The 26180-nt window shown below is 44.0% G+C and overlaps 1 protein-coding gene across 2 annotated transcripts in view; it reads left to right on the top strand.

The window, feature by feature from the left end:
• CEP85L (centrosomal protein 85L) overlaps positions 1 to 26180 on the top strand; it is a 234914-nt gene that overhangs the window by 25431 nt on the left and 183303 nt on the right. Inside the window, exon 2 of one of the 2 annotated variants that reach the window (XM_025184650.3) lies at positions 3988 to 4024. The exons of the other annotated variant lie outside the window; for it this stretch is intronic. Coding sequence (XP_025040435.1) covers positions 3988 to 4024 — 37 coding nt within the window. The remainder of the gene's footprint in view (positions 1 to 3987; positions 4025 to 26180) is intronic. 2 annotated transcript variants of the gene reach the window in all.

Raw genomic sequence — 26180 nt, 5'->3', positions numbered from 1 at the left:
GGACCGCCCCCAGTGCAGTGGATGCCTGCTCTTCCCAACCCTCCCGCACCAGATCTAGTATGCCCCGCGGGCGTCGGCCGTACAATAGTTCGAACGGAGAGAACCCTACCGAGGACTGCGGTACCTCTCGTATTGCGAAGAGCAGGGGTGGCAGCAGCTTGTCCCAGTCTCGTGGGTCATCTTGGACCAGCCTCCGCAACATGGCTTTTAGGGTTTTGTTGAAACGTTCTACCAGCCCGTCCGTCTGAGGGTGGTAGGCTGCGGTGCGAATCTTCTTTATCTGCAGCCATCTGCACAGCTCTTTCATTAGGCGCGATACCAAGTTCGTCCCCTGGTCCGTCAGGATCTCTTTCGGGAGCCCGACGCGGGCGAACATTTTCACCAGTTCATCGGCTATTGTGGCCGCGTTGGTCTTGCGTAGGGGAACAGCCTCCGGGTAGCGGGTGGCGTAATCAACCACCACTAATATATACTGGTGCCCTCTCCGAGTCCGCTCCAAGGGCCCCACGAGGTCCAAACCTATCCTCTCGAAGGGTTCGGACACTAGCGGCATGGGTACGAGGGCCGCCCGTGGGACCCGGGCCTCCGCTGTCCGTTGGCACTGGGGGCATGATCTACAAAAGTTCTTGACATCCTGGTATACCCCTGGCCAATAAAACCGTTGGATCACCCGTTGTTGCGTCTTCTCAATTCCCAAGTGCCCGGCCCAGGGATTGTCGTGGGCCATCTCCATCACCCGCCACCGGTACGCTTTTGGGACGAGTAGCTGGGTCTCCCCGCCTGCTGTCCCTGGGACCCGGTACAGCCGGTCCCCTTGGATCTCGAAGTGGGGTCCCTGTTCGCTTTGCTGTTGGGTCCCCTCGCCCTCCACCCGGGGCTCTAGCGCGTTTTCCCAGGCGTGCTGTAATGACGGGTCCTCCCGCTGCAAGGCTAAGAAGTCGCCGGTGTCGACCTCTAGGGTCATCCGCGCCTCCTCCCCGTCTAGCCCTTGTGGGGGCATCGTCTCCTCCTCCTCCTCCTGGGTAGCCCACGCCTCCTGCGTGTCCCTTACGCCGGTAGGGCCCCGTTCCCCTAGCAGCCGCCGCAACCCGGGCCAATCCTGGCCTAGTAACACGGGGTAGGGTAGTCGGTGAGTCACTGCTACTCGTAACTCCCCGCCCTGGCTCCCGTCGTGTAGCCTCACCCGGGCCGTCGGGTACGGCCGGGTGTCCCCGTGTACGCACTTGATCCAAACTTGGGCCCCCGTGTGCCCTGATCTTCCTAACGCGTCTCTCCGCACTAGCGTTTGTCCACACCCCGAATCTAGAACGGCCTCTACTACCTCCCCGTTCAAGCGTATCCGCCTTATCATGCGGGCCCGGCTTACCTCCTGCCGCGGGCCCTTCCGGGGTCTAGGTTGGCTGTAAGTGCAGTCCATCATGGGGCAGTCCCGGCGGATGTGGCCTTCCTGGCCGCACTGGTAGCACGTCGGTTTTGGTTGGATCTTCTGTGTATCCTCTGCCCTCTTTCCGACTTCGGCCCGGGGTTCCCCTTTTCCCTGGTCCTCGGTACCACGCCATACCGGGGCCAATCGCCGCTCCGGTCCTCGGACTGGGGGGCTTCCAGCCCTAGGCCCCGTGTTGTCCCGCCCTTCCTTCCCTTTGGGGCTATGGCCTCCCCGACCCACCAGGTTAGTCGTTGCGCCTACCTTGCCAGGTCCTTCCAGCGTCTCGGCTGCCAGGAAGTGCTCCATGAGCGTGACCGCTTCCTCTAGGGTCCCGGGCAGGTGTCGCCGGACCCACTGTTGGCCCTCCGCGGGGAGCACTTGCAGGTACTGCTCGAGTACGACCAGGTCGGCCACCTGAGTCGCGGTCTTGGTGGACGGTTCCAGCCACCGAAACCCGGCTTCCCGGATCCGCTGCGCCACTGCCCGCGGCCGCTCCCCTGTTGCATATCTGGCCGCCCGGAACCTCTGCCTATACGTCTCGGGCGAAATACCAAGTTGGTCGAGAATCGCCTCCTTGACCTTGTAGTAGCACAGCGAGTCCCGGTCGGACAAACTCCGGTAGGCGAGTTGGGCCGGACCGGACAGGTAAGGGGCGAGTATAGTAGCCCAGTGCTCTTGGGGCCAACGGGCTGCCGTGGCCACACGTTCGAAAGTTACCAAGAATGCCTCGGCGTCGTCCTCGGCCCCCAGTTTGGTGAGCCTGATGGGGAGTCGCGCTGGGCCCGCCGCCTCCTCCTCTTCTTCATTGGTGGGTCCGACCAGTCCTGTCCCATCCTTCAGCTCCCTCACCAGCTGCTTCTGCTGCTCTCTAAACTCGGAGGTTAGCTGTCGCAACGCCTCCGTTTGTTGTCTCTGGAGCTGGCGCTGGCTATCCACCAGCCATTCTACAATTTTGTCGGCATCCATGGTGCCGTGTCCTATTTGAGATGGCCGTTAGGATAGAGTGGCCATCCGCCAGTGAAAACGGAAGGCAAAACAAACCACCGCCCTCGCACCCTAGGTTTCAGGGGCGCAAAAATGCCCACATTCTCCACCACGTGTCACGGGACACGACCCCAGTCCGCCGCCCCCACTGTTTTGTTTACAGTCAGGTAGTGCCCAATGCACCGCTTGCTCGCGCACCTCCTTGGCGGAGTGGGGGGTTCGGGCCCGCCCTCACTCCGGACCCCGACCCAGGGCCCTGACACCGAGAGCGTGCCTCTCGGTGGTAGCAGGGGGGTAGTACCCCAAACGCACCTGCTCCCGGGATACACGACCCGCCCTGGGTCCTACTCCACTCCGCCGGCCGCTGCCCCGCTTACCGGGTTGCTCCGCTCTCTGCCTTCCCGTCCGGGACCGCTCCGCTCGGGGCTCCTCTGCCCGTGGCTCGCCTCTCCTCCTCCTGGCTTCCCCCCTTGCCGCTCTCGTTCCGGCCCTTTTCTGCTCCTCTGCACTTCCAGGTTCCCCCCTCCCTCCTCCATTGTCGCGCTCGTGACGTCACCCGCCACGCTCCCGGGCGCGCCGTGATGACGCGCCACGGCCTCCCCGTCCCCGTTCCCTGCGTCCTCCGGCGCTGCGGCGTCTGCGTCCCTCTCTCCCGCGGTCCCCGCTACCGCTTGCGAGTGGCGGGGCGGTTCTGCCCCGTCACAGTGACGTTATTCCAAAATAACACAGTCTGCGTCTATACTACAAGCAGTTATTCTGACATAATGTCAAAATAATATCAAGCTGAAGCACTTCTTATTCTGACTCCTGTAACTGTCATTTTACAAGGAGTAAGTGAAGTCAGAGGAAAAGTGCTCTTTCTAGGACTTCCGACTGTGCAGAGAGCACCAACTCAAAAATTTGACTTAAACTATGCAATTGATATAGCTCAAGTTGCATAGCTTATTTTGGCTTTAGCCCTGCTGTATAGATGTGACCTAAGGGAGCCTGGTTTGGACTAATTTTGAAACTTCACTGTAGTGTGGACACATCATTTCAAAATAGTTATTTTAGGAGTTATTATTTCTAAAGTTATTTTGAAATAATTTCCTAGTGTAGACATGCCCTTCGGATCCAATTAGAAAGTTGGAATTTTATAGAAATTACCAGAAATATTTATGAATTTTGATCCACCATTGCCCAGTACCTGCATAGTCGTATATACCTGTGTACATCAAGTGTACACATGGTCATAACGCACTAGTGTTTATTCAGTGGTGTGTTTATGCCCCTTGTACACAGATGTAGACGTGCAGAGAAGTGAAAGATCAGGACCATATAATGTAATAGGGCTCTGTCGGTTTTCATTAAACTGTCCTATAGAATCCTATGGCAGAGATGTAATTCTCTATTACATTTTATAAAATGGCTCAGAATGCATAAAGTTAATCATATTCTTTTACATTCTATAGGGCATGAGGGGAAAGAACCTTGTCTGTGCTCTGTATGTATGTGTGTGTGTAAATATATATATATATATATCAGACTTTTTTAAAAAAAGAAAAAGTTAATGTTTTGCTGGGTTTTTTGTTTTTTAGAGGAACTACTATTTGGTGGAAGAACTCTGTGATTGTGGTGAGTCAGACAGAATAATTATCACTACTGCCAGTGTAAATGAGAATTATGATGTCCTTTTCGGTTCAATAGATAGAATTTCTAAATCAAAATATTTGTTCCATTCATATTAGAATAACTATTGATAAAGAACTGGAAAGAGAATGACCTGGACAATCTGGTAATATACAAAGCTCCTGATCTAGACTATTTAGTAGAAGTACAGCATGATTTTGTGTTGTGATAGTAATATATGAATTAAATATCTAGAATAGTAGTGGTCACCCCTCCCCTCATTCCCTGTGGCTCCTTCACTCTGCTTCCACGAAGCTCCTGCAGCCAGAGGTGTGTAGGAGGTGTGATTGCTGCTGCCACATGGCACCAGACCCTCCCTGGTGATCCCCAAAGCCATGTTGACAGGAGATAGGGTGCCATGTGGGGAGAGAGTGGGGCAGTGGTGGGAAGGGACAGGGCTTGGGGATCAGTAACAGACAGCCCCCCTCAGCCTATCAGTAATTCCTTTTGGATTGTGCAATAGCTCCAGCCAGGGCTGGCCTGAGGATTGGGAATTTGAGACCCCTGGTTTAGGATTTTCTATCTGTTTCAGAGAGGGGACCTGAATCTAGTTCTCATATCTCAGTTGTGTGCCTTCGCCCCAAGGCTATTAGCATTTTTTCTCTCTTCACATGGGAGCAAAAATACATTTTGAAATCTTGACATGATTTGTGAAATGGAATTTGTGAAATGGCCCTAGTCAAAAGGATACTTTTCCTAGGGACATATTATGCCATAACTGGCTACTGCAGGATTTCTTGTAGCTTACTCTGAAGCAGCTGATAGTGACCACTCTTAAGCTACATCTACACTACAGGGTTTTTTGTGCAAAAACCCGAGGAGCGTTCACACCTCAAGTAAATTTACAGTGAATTGACAGAACAGAGGGCTTTTTGCCGTGTAGGTATTCCTCTTTCTACAAGGAATAAAGCCTTTTTGCGCAAGAGCTCTTGCGCAAAATGGTATGTGTGGACGGGCAACAGGGTTTTTTTGCGCAAAAACACGAAAGAGGAAAAAGCACAGGTGCCCTGGTGGCCATTCTGTGGGTAGCAAACAGCACTCTCTTTCGAGAGAGCATCCATGCAGTCTGGATGCTCTTTTGCACAAAAGCGCATCGCTTTTTCAATGCGCTTTTGCAGTGTGGACACTCTCTTGTGCTATAAGTTTTTGCAGAAGATCTCCTCCACAAAAAATGTCTTGTGCAAGAAGCCTGCAGCGTAGACATAGCCTTAGCGACAGGATGTCAGATAAGATGGACTAGTATGTCTGATCCCAGATGGCAATTCCTGTATAATTTTTTAGGGAGATTAGAGAAAGTTCAAGACACAATGGAGAAGGATAATTACAATGGCTACGTCTAGACTGGCATGATTTTCCGGAAATACTTTTGATGGAAAAGTTTTCAGTTAAAAGCATTTTCGGAAAAGAGCGTCTAGATTGGCACAGACGCTTTTCCACAAAAGCACTTTTTGCGGAAAAGCGTCCGTGCCAATCTAGATGCGCTTTTCTGCAAAAAAGCCCCAATCGCCATTTTCCCGATCGGGGCTTTTTTGCGGAAAACAAAGCTGAGCTGTCTACACTGGCCCTTTTGCACAAAAGTTTTGCACAAAAGGACTTTTGCCTGAATGGGAGCAGCATAGTATTTCCGCAAAAACACTGACAATCTTACATGAGATTGTCAGTGCTTTTGCGGAAATTCAAGCAGCCAGTGTAGACAGCTGGCAAGTGGCTGATTTTCCGGAAAAACTGGCCAGTCTAGACACAGCCAATGGGAAACAAAATATAAATCAGAGATGGATGTTACCCAGACAATTTGTATTTAGACCTGGATCTGAACTTTCCCAAGTTCAAGGTTGTTCATATCCTAAGTTTGCAACTGGTTCTTTAAAAAAAAAAAAAAAAAAAAAAAGTAAAACGTAAGTCTAAAGAAAAAAAGAAACCACAAGGCAATGGAGGAACAGGGGTAAAAATGAAGAAGGGGGGAAATGAATAAGGAGCAAATTTATCCACCCAGGAACCGTGAACCTCCCGTGGCCACATTATCCATGTCTGTTTTTTGGCTAGTGCCCCATGGCTATAGTTTTTGTTCCCACAAACTGTCTCTCAGCCCAGTAGACATTCTGTAGCTGATGCTCTGTCCATGGACTGATGGTTAAAATGTAGGCTAAATCTGGATGAAAGAGTAACTGATTGAGTGATAGAGAAAAGTTTGTCCAGTGCCGATAATATTTTGGAGATATTATGCTGCATACAATTAAAAACTATTTAAAAGGGTGGGTATTCCTGTTTAGTTTCTAATTACTATTTTTACAGATTATGAATATGGGAGGGTTCACATGCCCTCTTGTCTCTTTTCCTGTAGAAGTAAATGTGGAACAGGAAAATAAAGATAGAAGCTGAAACACATGGGTAATTGTTGAACTAAGAATAAAGCTTATTGTGGAAATTTAAACAATACAACTGGTTAGTGTTCCAAACTATTGCCATGCATAACACCTTTTGAATGCTCTGAAAACAACTCATAAACCTATGAAGGTTGAAAGTCTGTTTTTGTCTAATGTTTATTTTGTGACTGTTACAGATATGAGATTGTGCCAAAATATTTTACATTAGTTCTCGTCTTTTACAAAAAAAAAAAAGTACACAAATGTAGTTCAGCCATTAGTCACATGTCACTTTTGAAATCTCATCTGTTCTTTTTCTCCCTACCTATAAAATATTCCGTATTGGAAAAGCTATTGTAATGATTAAAGAATAGTTTATTCTTTGCAGGCCAGATTGTGAATCTTAGATGCTGCACTCCCTTGTGAGGAGTTTTGTAAGGATGGTGCCTCAAGAAAGCACACAGTCACACTGAAGTTCCCAGGTACATGCTAAGGAGCCCTGTGCTCTCTGTGACTGGTCAGGAAAGAGCTCCTTTGAAATGACTAGTGCTCTAGAGTCTGCTAGTAGAGCAAGTCAAAGATTTTCTGATGCAATGCCATTCTGTCTTGGTGTGTGCCACTTCCCACAGCACCATTGGCGGGGAATGATGATCTGCCACCAATGGGAGCTGCGAGTGGCAGTACTTGTGGATGTGCAGGTAAATAAAATACCTGGTAGCGATCTGCAATTGCTCACCCCAGCACCAGGGTAAGAGGGTTTTCCAGAATGGAATCATCATCTGCTGAACACTTGCTTCTCTATTGAGATTGACAACGATACCAATTTTGTGCCATGGTCTTCTGGTATGGGGAGGGGGTGTCACTGGAGTGGCTCATGAGCAAGAATACCAGCCTCCTTAACCTGGAGAACTCCCTCAGAAAACTCCCTGTTAATTGCTCCTGTTTAGTACGCAACCCAGGAGCTTAGCAGTGTGCTTTATATAGCCCTGGATTTCCCTTCCTGGGAAATCCCCCATGGATTTGCAATTCCGACTGGTCTAATCTGCATCCCTTTTCCGGAAAAGGGGTGCAGTGTAGACACAGCCAACGATTTTAGTGTATGGCAATGCTGATGATCACATTTAACTGCCTCAAAGCTCTGTGCTTTGCCATCACACCAGTTAAATGTTAATGGTCAGAGAGAAATACTTATGAACACACATTCTACAAATCACATGTTTATTTCAGGCCACATACAGTTTTCCAGTATCTGCCCTACCCCCATTCATTAGACACACAGCCAAATATTTTACCACAAAAGCATAAATTTTACATTCAACCATGACATTTTACTTTAGAACCAAAGACATTTCTCATGATGATTTACTAAAAAATAAAATATGTATCTCTTAGGAAAAAAAGAAAATCGATTTAACCATAAAATGTAGCTAAGGGAAAGAGGGTTTTACTTTTTTTTTCTTGTTCTAAAGAAATACAATACCGGTTTTTAGAAATGAAATTATTTATAGGAATAGCTTCTGGTCAGTGAAATCCTCCTTACAGAAAATTGACATGACAAAAACAAATTCCCAACAGCATGCAAGCCATAGCTATTAGATATGCCTTGCAGTTTCAAATATATATTATAGATTAGTAAAAAATTATGTTATTCTTGTAGAAATTGCAAACTGCTAAAAATTGACACTTTCTTTATCTACTGATACCAGAACAGGTGCAGTAAATGTTGGGTGCTTCAGCCAACATTTGCTCTGGAAGATATTACAAAAAGGCAAAGGTCTGAGACCCAGCTTGATTGGTTGGTTACATTAAAAATACAGGCAGTCCCCGGGTTACATACAAGATAGGGACTGTAGGTTTGTTCTTAAGTTGAATTTGTATGTAAGTCGGAACTGGTACATATTGTAGGGGAAACTCTAGCCAAACATTTCTCCAGAGCTCAGTTTTAATCTCCCACACCTCACTTCCCTCAGTCCTATATTCTCAAGCTGAGGTGTCTGCTGAGAAAAGCCGCTCCGCGTCTCCGTGGTCTGCTGGGGGGGGTGGGCGCTAGCGTCACATCTTTCTGGTCTGCTGGGGGGAAGCAGCTAGTGCGGGGTTGCCTCACCCTGTTTGTAAGTAGGGATCCGATGTAAGTCGGATCCATGTAACCCGGGGACTGCCTGTATCTGTTTTTCAGGACCCAAAATATGAAGATATAATTTCCATGTAGAGTTCTAAGTCTTATCTTGTATTTTATAGCATCATTCATTTGGGGAGTTCAAAGGATTTACAAATCAACCATTAAGTTTCGCAGTAGCACCCCTGTAAGTTAGGGAAGTATTATTATCCCCATTTTACAGATAAGTTCAATTTATCTTTTCTTGTGACCTGCAGCTCCTTCCCCCCTCCCCAACTTTTTATTTATTTTTTTTCTCTGAAAAGTTACAAACTATAGATTTTATATACACATCCTCGTTTTACTGATTAGTGCTTAGATGTTGTGGCGATGCAAACCCTATAGATACTTTAGAAAGGAACTGAAGCAAAGAGAGGCTAAACGACTTGCTTAAGTCCCACATGGAGTTAATGTCAGAGGTAGGAAAAAAAAACTGGTTTTCTACTTTCCAGTTCCTGTTGACAACATTATTCTTTGGTGTGCAGGTTTCGTTTTTTGCATATCAGCAGCCTAAAACAAGTCTTTCAGAACTATCAAACTTTTCCACTGAACCTAAATGATGGACCTGACAAACTGATTTTGTACCACAGAAACTATCTCCCACGTTGAGGGGTGCCTTGTCCACCCACTAGAGAGGACAGCGAAAGTCCACTGCAGCCCCTTGGACTCTCGTTTGAGATTAAGGTGGCCTATTAGCCATAAAATCTACATACTGCAATCTGTACTCAGGGCAATAGGATCTAGTGTCCACAAAGTCTAAATATTCCCCCTTGTATTCACACCCAGTGGCCACAGAATTGCTATACAGTATGGCCCAGCTGTCTCAGAGTTTATACACAGTACGGCCCAGTGGCCTCAGTCAGTACCCTCTGGGATCAGGGTACTATGGCCCACTGGTCAATGAGTCCCTATATCATAAGCAAAGCTCCCTCACATGGGGTGTATCTGAGGAGGGAGTAGAAGGACCCAAGCCATCCCTTTGCACAAGGGCCCAGCACCGGGCCCTGTTATTGTCCCCAATATGATGGGGACTAATTAGTCCTCAATATGATGGGTACTAGTTTAGCTATAACTACTCAAGAGAGAGATCTTGGAGTCATTGTGGGATAGTTCTCTGAAAACATTCACTCAGTGTGCAATGGCAGTCAAAAAAGCAAACAGAATGTTAGGAATCATTAATGAGAGGATAGAGAATAAGACAGAGAATATCTTATTGCCTCTATATAAGGCCATGGTATGCCCACATCTTAAACTGCATACAGATGTGGTCGCCTTATCTCAAAAAAGATACATTAGCATTGGAAAAGGTTCAGAAAAGGGCAACAAAATGATTAGGGGTTTGGAACGGGTCCCATATGAAAAGAGATTAAAAAGAATGGGACTTTTCAGCTTAGAAAGAAGGAAACTAAGGGAAGATATGATAGAGGTCTATAAAATCATGAGTGATATGGAAAAAGTGAATAGGGGGGAATTATTTACTTGTTCCCCTACTATAAGAACTAGGCGTCACCAAAATTAATAGGTAGCAGGTTTAAAACAAACTACAGGAAGTTTTTCTTCACGTAGCGCACAGAGAACTCCTTGTAGAACTCCTTATCAGAGGATGTCATGAAGACCAGGACTTTAACAGGGTTCAAAAAGGAACTAGATAAATTCATGGAGCTTAGGTCCATCAGCTGCTATTAGCTAGAATGGGTAGAAATTGTGTCCCTAGCCTGTTTGTCAGAGGCTGGGAATGGATGACAGGAGAGGGATCATGTGAGAATTACCTGTTCTGTTCACTCTCTCTGGGGTATTTGGCATTGGCCACTGTTGGAAGACAGAATACTGGGCTAGATGGACCTTTGGACTGACCCAGTATGGCTATTCTTATGTAGTCCCTCTCGGCCTGGCTGCCACTGTTTGGTCCAGTTGTGCTTCCTCCCTAGGAACTCTTGCAGGATCTCCTTCCCCTGTGGCAGTAAGCCCTTACTGAGCAGTTCCAGAGGCCTTTATAGGCAGCCTCCTGTTGGAGCATGCCCAGCAGGGCTGTGGGGTGGGTCTTTCTCAGCCAGCTGGGCCAGGTCAACCCCTTGGGCTCCAGTGCAGAGTTGATACACCCCGTCACACACCCCCTCTAAAAAACTGCACTTGAACTGAGGCTTCATTTATTGTAGAGAAAATTCTAATCAGCAATACTGAAAGTGGGAACCCTTTATGCTCAAGGCCTGTATGCAATTGTAGCAAAAATTTCTGTATATATGTATTGGCTTATCTGGAGCTGCGGACATAGATATTCAAAAAGCATGCTTTTTCTGAATTGTATTCCCACATGTAGAATAACTAATGGACTCAGAAACACTGCGAAGATATCTTTTCTTAGCTTATACACAGACCTTTCATTCGTTACTAGACACTTACACCATTCATTTCTACCAGTAAATGTCATGCACACAGTAGCTCTGCTGTGGGTGTGAAACTACCATAGTTTCATTACAGCTGTAGCCATAGTTAGTAGCAGCATAAGCTCCTCCTCACAGTTCTGCCAAAGCAGCTCCTTCCTAGCTTGCTTTTTTTCTAGTGCTCAGCCTCATTTTAGCTGAGGATGGCACATGTGATTCATTAATTATGCCAACAGTGGGTCTTTGACAAAAATGTACAGAAGCCTAAGATGTGACTACCAAACTCATTTTCACTTCCAGAAATGATTATAGGTCTTCAGAGAAGAAAGGTCAATACATAGTGCCAGTTAGCCCTTTAATTAAAAAAATAGATTATATGTATCATGCAGAGATCTTGTATGCTAAGTTTCAGCATAGAAGAAACTTTTTATAGCTGAGTTTTAAACCACTGGAAATGGTTTTATAATGGAAAAAATGAGTGGTCTTGAGCTATGGTAACTAAAGTGAGTGATTATAATACCCAGAAGGAAAGGTCCAGTATGTTGTGCTGCTACTTTCTGTTAGATCATCCACACATCCAACAATGAATCAAATGCAGGAAAGGAGAGCAGAGGACTGTCTGTGTGCAGGGGGAGGGAAGAAAAAAGCAAGGGAGAGTGGAGTCTTTAGAGCTATGGTCTTTTGCTTTCAGAATAGCTAGTCATTGTTTTTCTTGTCCTTAGATATCTGCAGTATAGCCAGTGATCAGAGTCAGCTGTTGTGCTTTGAATCTGTGTGTCTGTTTACTGTGAGCACAAAAAGAAAAGTCATTAGCTTGTAAGCACACTGAAAAGCATTGAGCAATGATGTGTTTTGAAAGAAGGGGACAGCTGAGCCTTCTGGACGCAACAGGGGAAAATGCAGCCTGCCGGTTATAATGGGTCTCCTGATTGCTATTGCTTACAATCATATACACAGGCAGTTGCTGTTTATATATTTGAGTTTATGGTTTGATCATTTTCAAAATTTAATCATGTTGCCCCCACAAAAAGATTTAATTTTTTTCTGTCCAAAACTGTATGAGCTAAAAATAAACCTTACATGGTTACCAGTCTGAGCCAATATTCCTCCATTAACATCTGCTGTCAGAATACAGCCAATATGCTGATCACTAACATACAGACAATACCACATTTGCTAGTGTTCAGGAATATATAGGATGTACCCAATCACCCATTCTATATGGACTGGGCTGCGTGCTTTCCATCCAGATAATAGCATCATTAATTTACAGTGGTGCAGTAGTTCTCAGACAGGGTCATGCTCTAATAATATTAAAATAGCAGTAGGGCTATATTACCAACCACCTGACCAGGATAGTAATAGTGACTGTAAAATGCTAAGGGAGATTAGGGAGGCTATAAAAATAAAAACTCAATATGGGGGATTTCAGCTATCACCATATTGACTAGGTACATGTCACCTCAGGATGGGATGCAAAGATAAAGTTTCTTGACACCTTAAATGACTGCTTCTTGGAACAGCTGGTTCTGGAATCTACAAGACGTGAAGCAATTCTTGCTTGAGCCCTAAATTGAGACTGTATCTGGTCCAAGAGATGAATATAGCTGGACTGCTTGGAAATAGTGACCATAATATAATTAAATTTAGCATTACCCCAGAATCACTATTCGTGGTTCCCCATATTCATGGGTCTCCTGTCTTGGCTGGAGGGGATTGGCAGAAGCTGCAGAGGTTAGATAGACATCTGTCAGGGATGGTGTAGACGGAGCTTGGTCCTGCCTTGAGGGCGGGGGGCTGGACTCGATGACCTCTCGAGGTCCCTTCCAGTCCTATTATTCTATGATTCTATGATTCTATGAACTCATCTTGGCTATCAGCCCCTGTGGTGAGTTCTCCGTGGCTGCCAGGAGTCACTGTGAGTTCCCTGCAGCTCCCTGCAACTGCGGTGAATTCCCTGCAGCCGTGAGTCCCCGCATTTGAATTTGGGAGCTTCAGAAAGCTGACCATGGGAGCTGGGGGTTATAGCTCCCAATATTCATGGATGTTGCCATTCGCAGTGGATGTAGGAATGCATCCACCACAAATTATGCGATGGACAGACACAAACAGAAAAATGTTCTCAAATATATAGTAGACAAAAACTATGGCTGAGTCTAGACTGGCATGATTTTGCAGAAATACTTTTAACGGAAAAACATTTCCGTTAAAAGTATTTCCGCAAAAGAGCGTCTAGATTGGCACGGATGCTTTTGCACAAAAAGTGCTTTTGCACAAAAGCATCCATGCCCAGTATAGATGCGCTTTTGCGCAAGAAAGCTCTGATGGCCATTTTAGCCATCAGTCTTTCTTGCACAAAAAATTAAGGTGCCTGTCTACACTGGCCATCTTGTGCAAGTACTCTTGTGCAAGAGGGCTTGTCCCTGAGCGGGAGCATCAAAGTATTTGTGCAAGAAGCACTGAATTCTTACATTAGAACGAATTTGCGCAAGAGCACTGACAAGCGGCCAGTGTAGACAACTGGCACACAAAAGTCTTGCCAGTCTAGATGCACCCTATCTGTTTTAAAGCCCCCCAGGAATCACTTTATTCCAGAAAACCATATGCTTTAAACTTTTTGACTATTTAGATTCAGATCTCTTTTCTGAAAACTTCAAGCCTAGGTTAACTAGTGATTTTGGTGCAGTATCATGATTGGGGTCTGTGAGGGTACGTACTCCCTACTATGCCTCAGTGACCCACTGACTGTCTTCATCTAGCCCATCTCAGGGCAAGCTGCAGTCTGTACAGGCCGCTCATCACCAGCACAGGGTGTATATCTTCTGCCCCGCTTACTTGGGCTGCGTTGCTACCACCCTCCAAGCCCCCAGCCTTGCCCCAGGCTCTACAGCTAGGGAGCACCTTAGCCGGCACTCCCCTAGCCCTGCCTGACTGCCCCAATACTGTTCTCCCACCTGGGACTTGCCTGTTTCCTCCACTGCCAGCTCTTTACTACTCTCTCCTCCCTAAAGCAAACTATTCTTCTTTATATAGCCCCCAGCTGGGCTCTCATTAGCCCCTAATGGCCTCAGCTGGGTCTTTGCTTGCAGCCCCTGCTCCAGGCCTGAGTTTTGCCCTTAAAGGGCCACTGCAGGGTAGGTGTCCTGTCACAGGGTCCTAATATTCCTGGAGGAGTAATTTGGCATTTTTCCATGGAACAGAATTTGGAACAGAAGTGGGCCCTAAGAGGAATAAAAAAGATAGAAAATGGAATGAAAACAGGAGAATGGGGGAGAAAATAGGCATCAGTCTGCTTTTTTGTTATGTAGCTGCCTAAGACTTTGTATCAAAAAATTTATTTCAGGACATGGAAATGCCAAAAGTTACAATTAATAAATTATAAAATGGTGTTGCTTGATGGTTATAGGCAGTGATATTTTTGTAAACAAAAAAAGTGCCAGTACTAAGGATGCTGAGCAAAAAAAAAAAAAAAAAAAAAAGGACTGGGGAAAACTTGTTGAGCAAAAAAAAACATGCTTGAAGGTCGGGGCCAGAATGCAGTCACAGCCCCTTTAATTGCCACATGTCCCAAGTGGGCTTCCGTCCAGCATGGCATGAGCGCTCCCATGGCCAGCAGGGGGCTTTACTGGACAAAAGCGAGTGCTCCCAAAAAAAGGTGACAGTACACTGTACCAGTGCGTACCGTCACAAAAAAAGCACTGGTTATATATAAATGTCTCTTCAGGCAGCCAAAAGAGTTGTATTTGTGTGTTATCGTTTAGTAACTACCACCAGTACACTTTGTGCTGTACAAGTTACAAATAAAAATTCAAAACCTCCTGTGAGGAGCCTGTGTTTTATTTCTATGAAGCTAAAAGGGCTTTAATTGTGGCTTGGAAATTAGCTAGTTTTTCTTCTCAAACTCCATTATTCCTATCATGCTGATTGTGGGAAACTACCCATTTTCCATATTGCCTATAACTGTGTGCCTTACCATTTGTTCTAAGCTGTAGAACAGGAGTGGGCAAAATACAGCCTGTGGTCTGGATCTGGCCTGCCAAGCCTTTTAATCTAGCCCGCCCAGCTGAGACTCTGAGGCAGGCTCTCTGGTGCAGCCCAAAGCTGCCCAAATGGCTGATGACTCGCTCTAGGTGCCACATGCCCCCCTGGTAGGGCGGAAACAAAGACTTTGCATGCTGTCCCTGCTCCCAGCCCAATCATTGCATCTCTCATTGGCTGGAAACCAATTGGCTAGAGCTGCAGTGATTGGGGCTGCGAGTGGGGGTGGCTCATGAAGTCTTTCTCCCACCATCAGGGCCACACAGAGCAGCACGTGTAGGGAGTCTCCAGCCTGGGGCTGTGGCAGGCTCTGAACCTGCCTTGGAGTCCCGTTGGACTGCTGGCCAGAAGCCACCTAAGGTAAGTGCCTCCCAGCCAGAGCCTTTCTCTGGCACCCCACCTCCTTCTGCTCCCCAACTCTCTGCCTCAGGTCAGCACCCCTCCTGCCCCAGGTCAGCACCTCTGCGTGCACACACCCCGCACCAGAGGTCACAAATCCTGTCCAGGCCCTCCATCCCCTTTTACATCCCATCCCCAGGTTAAAATCCACTCCTGCACCCCTAGCCCCTCCTGGATTCTGCACCCCAATCCTCTGCCCCAGATTATAATCCCCTCCTTCACCAAACCCTTTTTCAGACCCCACATCCTCTCCTGAACCCCAGTCTTCTACCCCAAGCTCCCTTCTGCACCCAACTTTTATCCCAGACCCTGCTGCACCTCCATAGAAAAGTACAGCCCTTGACCATTATCAAAATCTTGAAATGGCCCCCTATCAAAAATTATTGCCCACCATTGCTGAAGAATGATCTCATCATTTTCAGTTCATCCTTTAACTTTCTCTCTCTCTGCCTCTCCCTCCCACCAAGAAATAAAAAAGAAAGAAAACCTACTGAACCACTTCCACGGCTATAATACAGAGCTTCTCTCAGGGTTATATGTCTACACTGATCCTTAGGCCATCCAGGAAGAGTTATCATTCCTATGGTACTTCTGATATCCTTTCTTCTTTCTGGAGGGAAGCACACTGTTTTCACCAGGCAAACTGACATTCTGTCAGCCATGACTAACTTACTAGGTTTGAATAATTAAATCTGCTTTTAGTTTCTATAAAGACTCTATATTTACTAACGCAGCTTCTCTATATATCAGCAGTTTATAAGAGTCCTTGGAAGACAGGATTCAGACTTATTCTGGGATCAGTGATTCTCTCCTGAGGGGCAGGTATTTTAATCAGCATATATTGAAACAGCTCAAAAAATGTATACAACAGAGATAATTAAAGCTGATGGTGTTCCCCATATGTATTCACCACAATTACTTTTGGACAATGGGTTTGGTAGACACACACACTAGTAATAATTATATAATTGCTGCAGTAGAACCAATTTTTATGTGAAACTTGTTCAGATCAGTAAGCTGCACATAAGAAAATTTACAGCTAACCACTCTATTTAGCACGTTCAGATAATAAGACCCAGGACTAAGATTTGGGTTATTCTTCCCAGTTCTGCCTAAAGTTTTATGCCTCTCATTTTCATCACCTGTGAAATGGTGATAATTATACTTATTCTCTTTTGTGAAGTGCTCTGAGATAAATAGATAAAAAGTGTTATGAAAGTGCAGAATTTTATTATTTAGGTTCTAATCAAAGGAGATAGCCAAATGAGAGTATGGAAGAAATTTTAGGCCACATTATCAAAATAAGCTATCAAGGAGCTGATGGAGGATGTATATGAGCCTTTAGCTATCATCTTTGAAAGTCATGGAAGTTTGAAGAGATTCCAGAAAACTGGAAATGGGAAAATATAGTGCCCATCTATAAAAAGGAAAATAAGAACCGAGGAAACTACAGACCAGTCAGTTTAACTTCTGTGCCAGGGAAGATAATGGAACAAGTAATTAAGGAATTCATCTGTAAACATCTGGAAGATAATAAGGTGATAGGTAACAGCCAGCATGGATTTGTAAAGAACCAACCATGTGAAACCAGTCTGATAGCTTTAGAATCATAGAATCAGAGGCCTGGAATAGACCTCAAGAGGTCATCGAGTCCATCCCCTTGCCCAAAGCAGGACCAATCCCAACTAAATCATCCCAGCCAGGGCTTTGTCAAGCCAAGACTTACAAACCTCTAGGGATGGAGATTCCACCACCTCACTACGTAACCCATTCCAGTACTTCATCACCCTCCTAGTGAAATAGTTTTTCCTAATATCCAACCTAGAACTCCCCCACTGTAACTTGAGACCATTGCTCCTTGTTCTGCCATCCATCACTACGGAGAACAGCCTTTCTCCAGCCTCTTTGCTATCAAATCCCCCCTCACTCTTCTCTTCTGCAGACTAAACAAGCCCAAATCCCTCAGCCTCTCCTCATAGGTCATGTGCTCTGGCCCCATAATCATTTTGGTTGCCCTCCCCTGGACCCTCTCCAATGCCTCCACATCCTTTCTGTACTGGGGACCCCAAAACTAGACACAATACTCCAGATGTGGCCTCACCAGTGCCAAATAAAGGAGAATAATCACTTCTCTAGATCTGCTGGCAATGCTCCTAATGCAATCTATTATTCCATTCGCCTTCTTGGCTACAAAGGCACACTATAGACTCATATCCAGCTTCTCATCCACTTTAATCCCCAGGTCCTTTTCTGCCAAACTGCTACTTAGCCAGTCGGTCCCCAGCCTGTAACAATGCTGGGGATTCTTCCGTTCCAAATGCAGCATTCTGCACTTGTCCTTGTTGAACCTCATCAGATTTATTTTGGCCCAGTCCTCTAATCCGTCTAGGTCACACTGGATGCTATCCCTGCCCTCCAACGTATCTACCTCTTCCCCTAAGTTAATGTCATCTGCAAACTTGCTGAGGGTGCAATCCATCCCCTCATCCAAGTCATTAATAAAGATGTTGAAAAAACTGATCTGATCTTTGGGGCACTCCTCTTGAAACCGACTGCCAACCTGACATCGAGTTGTTGATCACTACCCGTTGGGCCCGACAATCTAGCCAGCTTTCTATCCATTTTACAGTCCATTTATCCAATCCATGCTTCCTTAACTTACTGGCAAAAATATTGTGGGAGAGTGTATCAAAAGCTTTGCTAAAGTCAAGATATATCACATTCACTGACTTCCCCGTGTTGACAGAGCTAGTTACCTCATCATAGAAGCTAATTTCTTTCTTTAATAGGATAACAAGTCTTGTGGATATTGGCATAGAGAGTATGCTTATTAAGTTTGCAGATGATACCAAGCTGGGAAGTGTTGCAAGTGCTTTGGAGGATAGAATCATAATTCAAAATGATCTGGACAAACTAAAGAAACGGTCTGAGGTAAATAGAATGAAGTTTAATAAGGACAAATGCAACGTACTCCACTTAGGAAGGAACAATAATTTCATGCATACAGAATGGGAAGTGAGGGAATGTCTAGACTACATCCCTCTGTTGTCAGAGGGATGTAAATTAGACATACCGAAATTGCTAATGAAGCGGGGATTTAAATATCCTGTGTTTCATTAGAATAAGAATGGCCGCCGCTTTTTGCCAACGTGGCACTTTGCCGGCAACAAGCGGCAGTCTAGATGGGGCTCGGTTGACAAGGAAAGTCTTTTCCGACTGATACTATAAGCCTTGTTGCACGAGGCATAAGGGATCGGTCGGAAAAGGCATTCCTTGTTGACCGATCCTCGTCTAGACTTATGCTTGTTGTTGGCAAAGTGCTGCGTTGGCAAAAAGCGGCGGCCATTTTTATTCTAATGAAGCGCGGGATATTTAAATCCCCGCTTCATTAGCAATTTCAGTATGTCTAATTTACATTCCTCTGACAACAGAGGGATGTAGTCTAGACATACCCTAATTGTCTAGGAAGGAGTACTGCAGAAAAGATCTAGGGGTCATAGTGGACCATAAGCTAAATGTAAGTCAACAGTGTGATGCTGTTGCAAAAAAAGCAAACATGATTCTGGTATGCATTAACAGGAGTGTTGTGAGCAAGACATGATAATTAATTCTTCTACTCTACTCTGTGCTAATTAGGCCTCAATTGGAGTATTAGGTCCAGTTCTGCGCACCACATTTCAAGAAAGATGTGGAGAAACTGGAGAAGGTCCAGAGAAGAGCAACAAAAATTGTTAAAGGTCTAGAAAACATGACCTATAAGGAAAGACTGAAAGAACTGGGCTTGTTTAGTTTAGAAAAGAGAAGACTGAGAGGGAGCATGATATCTGTTTTCAAATATCTAAAAGGGTGTATAAGCAGGAGGAAGAAAAATTGTTCTCCTTGGCTTCTGAGGACAGGACAAGAAGGAATGGGCTTACGGCTGGACATTAGGAAAATGGTTTAGGTTGGACATTAGGAAATCTTCCTAACTGCCCAAGATGGTTAAGCACTGGAATAAATTGCCTAGGGAGGTTGAGGAATCTCTGGAGATATTTGAGAGATGGTTGGATAAACATCTATTAGGGATGATCCAGACAGTGCTTTGTCCTGCCATGAGGGCAGGAGACCGGATTTGATGACCTCTTGAGGTCCGTTCCAGTTCTAGTATTCTATGACACTATTATGGCCTTGCTTGGAGTTGGAGACCATCAGTAGTTGCACTATGCCTGGAAAAAAACCACTGTTTGAGTCTTGTCACAATGAAAAAGAGCTTGTCTAGGCCTTCAGAGACCTGCGTTCAATTTTGTGCTCGATCACAAACATTTTGTGTGAGTTTGGGCATGTCCCTGTGCCTTGGTTTGCTGGTTTCCTGGTAGTACCAGGAAATAATGATAAATTTCACTTTTTTAAAGACCTTTGGGAACATCACTTTAATATGTGGGTCAATTCCACTCCTCCTTTTTTTTTTTTTGCACTTATTCTTGACCAACATCCCTGATACAATTCCCAATGTATTTCATTTTTTCCTAATTGCTTAGAATATTTTGTGAATTCGCATCATTGTCTTTGTGCCTAATCGTGAAAGATACTTAATTGTATACATGAAAAATGATAGCTTACTGTAGTTATTTTGTATGCTTCTTGTTTGTGCTCTCTTCCCCGCCCTCCCCCCTTCAAATACTTTGAGCTAAGTAAAGGCCATGACATGTTGGCTGCTGGGAATGCATTCCACGAGGGACAATATTATGAAAGGCTCAAATAACATAACTTCAGTGGAGTTTTCAACAAGGGCTTCCATGAATGAGTTATCCTTATGGAGGGCCCATTGAAATAGGCTGCAGATCGGAATGTTGTGCATAATTGTCCCTTAACATTCTCTTATTGATTGTGTGTTACTATATCTTGTAGTTTCTTAAAGTGGCCATTTCCTGTTTAGTCACAATAGTTTTCTTAGTGTCAAGCTTACATCAGGGAGAATAGCTAGAAAGTTATTTATTTTGTAAGTATATGTCCAATCAACTGGAGAGGTTAGCAACAAGGAGAGAGATAAAAAGGAGGAAGACATAGAAAAATTAATAAATAATTTAACCAAAGCACAACACAAACATATTATTTGATCATTCATTTCTTTTCACCTTAAATATACTTTCCATATGAATCAAAGGTAAAGATTCTGTTCTTCAAAACTAAGGATGCTGCTCCCATGCTCTAGATTTTTATTTGATCTGCCTGAGGAAATCAATTACTTGCTTAAAAGAGACCAATAGGAGGGAAGAGACATTTGGACAAGTGATACAGGAAACTATCAGACCTTTTCTATATCTACCAATACACATTATTTGGAAGAATGAGGATTCTTTAATTTCACATCTATATTGATTTACTCGGATATCCTTATTTGGGATGTCAGATTGAAAAAGCACCATTCAAACAAACTAAAGCTGAGAGCTCTACAATGCCTAGAATTGATGGTTAAAACAAAATACAGGACTATGTAGCACTTTAAAGACTAACAAGATGGTTTATTAGATGATGAGCTTTCGTGGACCAGACCCACTTCCTCAGATCAAATAGTGGAAGAAAATAGTCACAGCCATATATACCAAAGGATACAATTAAAAAAAAGTGAACACATATGAAAAGGACAAATCACATTTCAGAACAGAAGAGGGATGCAGGGGGTAGGGAATGAAGGTGAATGCCTGTGAGTTAATGATATTAGAGGTGGGGAAGGGTAGATGTCTGTGAGTTAATAGTGTTAGAGGTGATAATTAGGGAAGCTATCTTTGTAATGGGTAAGATAGCTGGAGTCTTTGTTCAGGCCTCCGCGGAGAGTGTCGAATTTTAGCATGAATGCCAGTTCAGAGGATTCTCTTTCAAGTGCAGATTTGAATGTCTTCTGAAGTAGGATGCAGGTGAGTAGGTCATTGAGACAGTGTCCTTTCTGGTTGAAATGGCAAGCAACTGTTTTTTCTTTGTGATCCTGTCTAATGTCTGTTTTGTGGGCATTGATTCTTTGGCGAAGTGTCTGAGACGTTTGTCCAATGTACATAGCAGACGGACACTTTCGGCACATGATAGCATAGATTATATTTCTGGAGGCGCAGGAATATGTATTCTTGATCTTATAACTCACTTGGTTAGACCCAATTATTGCTTTACCTCCTTTTAATTAACTAATACTTTAAAGTTTGGTAGTTTGATCTCTCTCTCTCTCTCCCTTTCTCTCTCTTTCATATAATTATCTGTAATTGTCTGGCCATAGATTGTGAAGCAACTTTATCAGAAAGACTTTCTTCCCAATTAGAACTGTGAGGCGATATGTTAAAGTAGAATACTGAGACCATGTCTCAAGTCAGAGACTACATCTACTTTTAATAATCACTCTCTTGTCCTGACTAAATTTAACAAGCAAGTCAGCACTAAAACTGTATAATGATATCGTTGTGTACAGCATGTCTCCTGTCCCTATGCCTGGTGCGATAAATCCAGTGAGGGCTGGGAAGCAGCACAGAATATTATAGTCCTAATTTTACTTGTCATAGTCAGATGTCTTGTTTTGGCTAAACTCAAATTGGGTCTGTCGAGAGGATTTGTATTTGTTTACCAGTTTATTTTGAGGTTGCTTTAAGAAGGCTGAAGTATTCATGCATGCAGTTCAAGTCATAAGTACTGTGTTTTGCCGTCTCAGGGATAATAAGACTAGCTGAGAAAGGAGTATTCAATAAAGAGAAAATACTGTCCTTTTTTTCAGTGTGGAAGGTTCCTAGCAAAGTGACTAGTGTGGTTCTTTGATGCAAGAAGTGGGGCAGGCTCTGGGAACTATGTATCCTAATCTGTGGTGGGATTTGACTTAATAAATTCTGGAGGATTTATCCCATCAGCATATATGTTTAGTCACTTCAGGCATGAACCTGGTCACTGCACAACAGTACAAGGCAGACAGGAATGAGATATTATAGTAAGAATATTGGGGTAAAGGCCTACACTTAGGAAAAGAATTATGGGATCTTTGTGTAGATAAGACCTTTAAAATATCTCATGTGAAATATCCCACAACATATATAATTTATTATCCTGAAAAGATGATGGCTAAGTTTACAGTATTGCTTTGGAATTTCAGCAAGTGTGTAAAGAATGTAAGAATTTCAAACCTCATGCTTACACAACTAAACTATCCCACCAATAATGAGTTCAAGTCTCTTATCTGTTATGAACGAACACAGATCCCTCTACTTAACACTTGTAAATGATATTGTATTACCTTTTGGTCACAAATCCATACTTTTTTTAACGTAATAGGATCTCTTCAGATGATGGAAACTAAAGCCTGATTCTCCTCTCAGGCCAGGTCTATACTAGACCCAGAAGGTTGGCTTAAGGTATGCAACTCCAGCTATGTAAATAATGTAACTGGAGTCAACATACCTTAAGCCGGGCTTGGTGCTGTCTTCACAGCGGGAGGTCTGCTTCCATTGGCTTCCCTTACTTCTTGCAACTGGGAGAAATACTGGTACTGGGGGCTCCCTCAGCATTTTATTTAGTGGATCTTTACTAGACCTGCTAAATCAAATACCAGAAGATCAATCTCTGGTATGGCAAGTGGAGACGTGGCCTCAGTTACACCAGTATAAATCAGGAGTAACATCAGTAAAATCAATATGGTTGCACTACTACATTTAAGATTATGAATTGCATATGAAAAGTGATCCATCATTCCATTTTATATTGTCCAATAATATGAGCCAAATTTGTGGTGAGGACTAGATAAAGTTCATGGCATTTATATTTAAAACCTCCTTGGTCTGGCACCCTTGGGACCAGACCAGTTGCGAGTGATGGATTTTGCCAGACCAGAGGAGGCCATTTAATGTGCCCTGCCACTAACTGCCCCAGCCCAGCTGCCAGCCTCCTGGCCGGCCCTCTCTTCCATCCCATCACCAGCCCCACTGCCATGCTTCCCAGCTGCACAAGTTCCACCACGGCAATCCATAGCCCGCCAACAGGGTTCGCTCCTCCAACACAGCAGCTTGCAGCTCTGCCCCTGGGGCTCCCAGCCCTGCCATGGCAGCCAACTGCCCCGCCACCAGGGCTCCCAGTCCTGCTGGCCCCGCTGCAGCAGCCCTGCTGCCGGGACTCCTGGCCCTGACACAGCAGCCTATGGCCCTGCCGCTGAGGATCCCAACCCCACCAGGGCAGAACACTGCCCTGCCAGAGCCAGTTGGTGCTCCAGCCACCCTGCTGGCCCAGCCAGACTCCTGAGGTAGGGATCCCTGCCAGTCCCTCCACTGGGACTCTCTCATCCAGGAACATCCGTGGTCCAGCAGGACCACGGAAGTTACCAGACCAGAGAGTCTTGTTTAGGGAGATTCAACCTGTACTCCTGGGGAAACACTTTTGTGTTATTCACATATAAAAGAAATAACTGAGGAATGGAAAAGAAAGTTGTCATTTTAATGTCAATCATTCCCAGTATACACTTTTTGCAAAGTTAGTGCTGCAGCTTTTGACAGAATACAAAGGCGTTTCACTAGCTAATATAATACTAGAAATAATTGGTATTCTGGTAGAAAAATAGTTAGGTATTTAGGACTGGCTTGTTAATAAAGAAGATAATTCTATTAGATGTGGAAGCAAGTATGTAGAATTAATGTACCAAATATAAAGGGTTTTACTAGAAGTAAAGGGCTGCTTTTACTTTTTAGATTCCAGCTTAAAACAGTTTATAACATTTTGTTTCTATTCAGAAAAAAATAAATCAAGTATGTGACATGTGAATCCACTTACAAATCAGTTTAGCAAATAATATTAGTGGAGTAACATCTGCTTAGCACTAGCACTTTGCTATTATTTTTACTATCATTTCTTGTTCTTGTTTTCTGCCAAAGAGGAAGAATTTTTGGTCACCAAATCCTAGAGCAGGGATAGGGAGGAGGTTTTCCAGTTTCAGACCACTAAAAGTCAAACCCATTCATTGCAGTACATTCCACAATTATACTTGAACTGGAGTTGTTTCTACCCCTACATAAGTCAATAATAAGGTTACATCATCTTTTCTTTCATTCATACTGAAACTCACTATCCACATTGTTTTTATATCTCCCCAAACAAGCTGGTGTATATACTACACACAGGACAACCCTCAGGTAGGCAAACCTTCAGTTGAATTTAATAGAAGTTCAGGGCTGGAACCCCCTATAATACGGCTCTATATTATATTCCTTAGAGGAACAAAAAATTTTAAGACAAAGAAATTAAAATCTATAGGTGTTCCCCAATCCATAGATCTGAATTGTCTGATACTTTGGGATGTACAAAAATCCAAATCTGATTTTATGCTTTTTAGAAGCTGACATGAAACTGCCTTTTCATTTTTAATATTTAATTTAAATTAAGATTTTACATTTTAAAATAAAAATTTACAATTTTGCCTTACCATTTCACAATTGTGAAGCAAGCTGGGAAAAAGAAACAGGAATGTTTTAGACGACATAAATATAATATGGGTTGGTATTTTACTTTGAATCAATAATACATTGTAATCAAGCAAACAAAAATTTTCATGGTACATAAGAACATAATAAGGATAAATGGAACTGAAGGTACAATAGAAACCAAATTTAAAATGCTGCTGTTTACCAGAAGCTGGGAATGGGTGACAAGGGATGAATCAAACTTGATGATTACCTGTTCTGTTCATTATATCCTAAGCACTTGGCATTGGCCACTGTGGCTGTCTTCAATGCAGCACTATTTCAGGAGACTGGAGGTCCCTGTAAACCTCATTCCATGAGGAGTAAGGGACATTTTGGAATAGTAGGTTATTTAGAAATTTTTTACAAAATAAGCTATTGCGAAATAACATCGAAATAGGATATACAATTTGCATAGCTCAAATTGCGTATCTTATTTCGACCTATGGTGCAATGTAGATGCACCCTATCAGACCATTCCCAGCTTCTGGAAAACAGTGGCATTTTAAAATTTTTGTTCCTATTCTACCTTTTTTTTTTTCCTATTCTGCTTTGGGTTTCATGAACCTTTCTGTGGGCCTGTGTACACTTGAAGAAAATGAATCTTTTTCAATATGTGTTAGCTAACCCATGTTGTTATAGACAGGGCAAGTTGTATTTTAACATATCAGCTGGTTGTCTTCTAGCCAAGGAAGGAATATAAAACATAAGAATGACCATTCTGAGTCTGAAGAAAGGTCCATCTAGCCTAGTATCCTATCTTCCAGCAGTGGCCAATGCCAAGTGTACTAAAGGGAATGACCAGAATAGGTAATCATCAAATGGTCTATCCCCTCTCGCCCATTCTCAGCTTCTGGCAAACAGAGGCTAGGAACTCCATCCCTGTTCATTCTGGCTAATAGCCATTGCTGGATATATCCTCCATGAACTTATATAGCTCTACTTTGAACCCTGTTATAGTTTTGACCTTCACAATTTCTTCTGGCAAGAAGTTCCACAGGTTGACTGTGTGTTGTGTGAAAAAGTATTTCCTTTTGTTTGTTTTAAAACTGTTGTCTATTAATTTAATTTGGTGATCCCTAGCTCTTGTGTTATGAGAAGGGGTAAATACTTCCTTATTTACTTTCTCCACACCAGTCATGATTTTTAGACCTCTATGATATCTCCCCTTGGTCATCTCTTTCCCAAACCGAAAAGTCCCTATCTTAATCTCTTCTCACTTGGCAGTCATTCCATAGCCATAATCATCTTTGTTGCCCTTTTCTGAATCCTTTCCAATTCCAGTATATATTTTTTGAGATGGGATGACCACAT

Source organism: Pelodiscus sinensis, chromosome 3, assembly GCF_052426305.1.
Source record: "Pelodiscus sinensis isolate ZL-2025 chromosome 3, ASM5242630v1, whole genome shotgun sequence".
Lineage (NCBI taxonomy): Eukaryota > Metazoa > Chordata > Testudines > Trionychidae > Pelodiscus > Pelodiscus sinensis.
The sequence above is the reverse complement of the archived record's forward strand: the minus strand, read 5'-3'. Positions and strand labels throughout refer to the sequence as shown.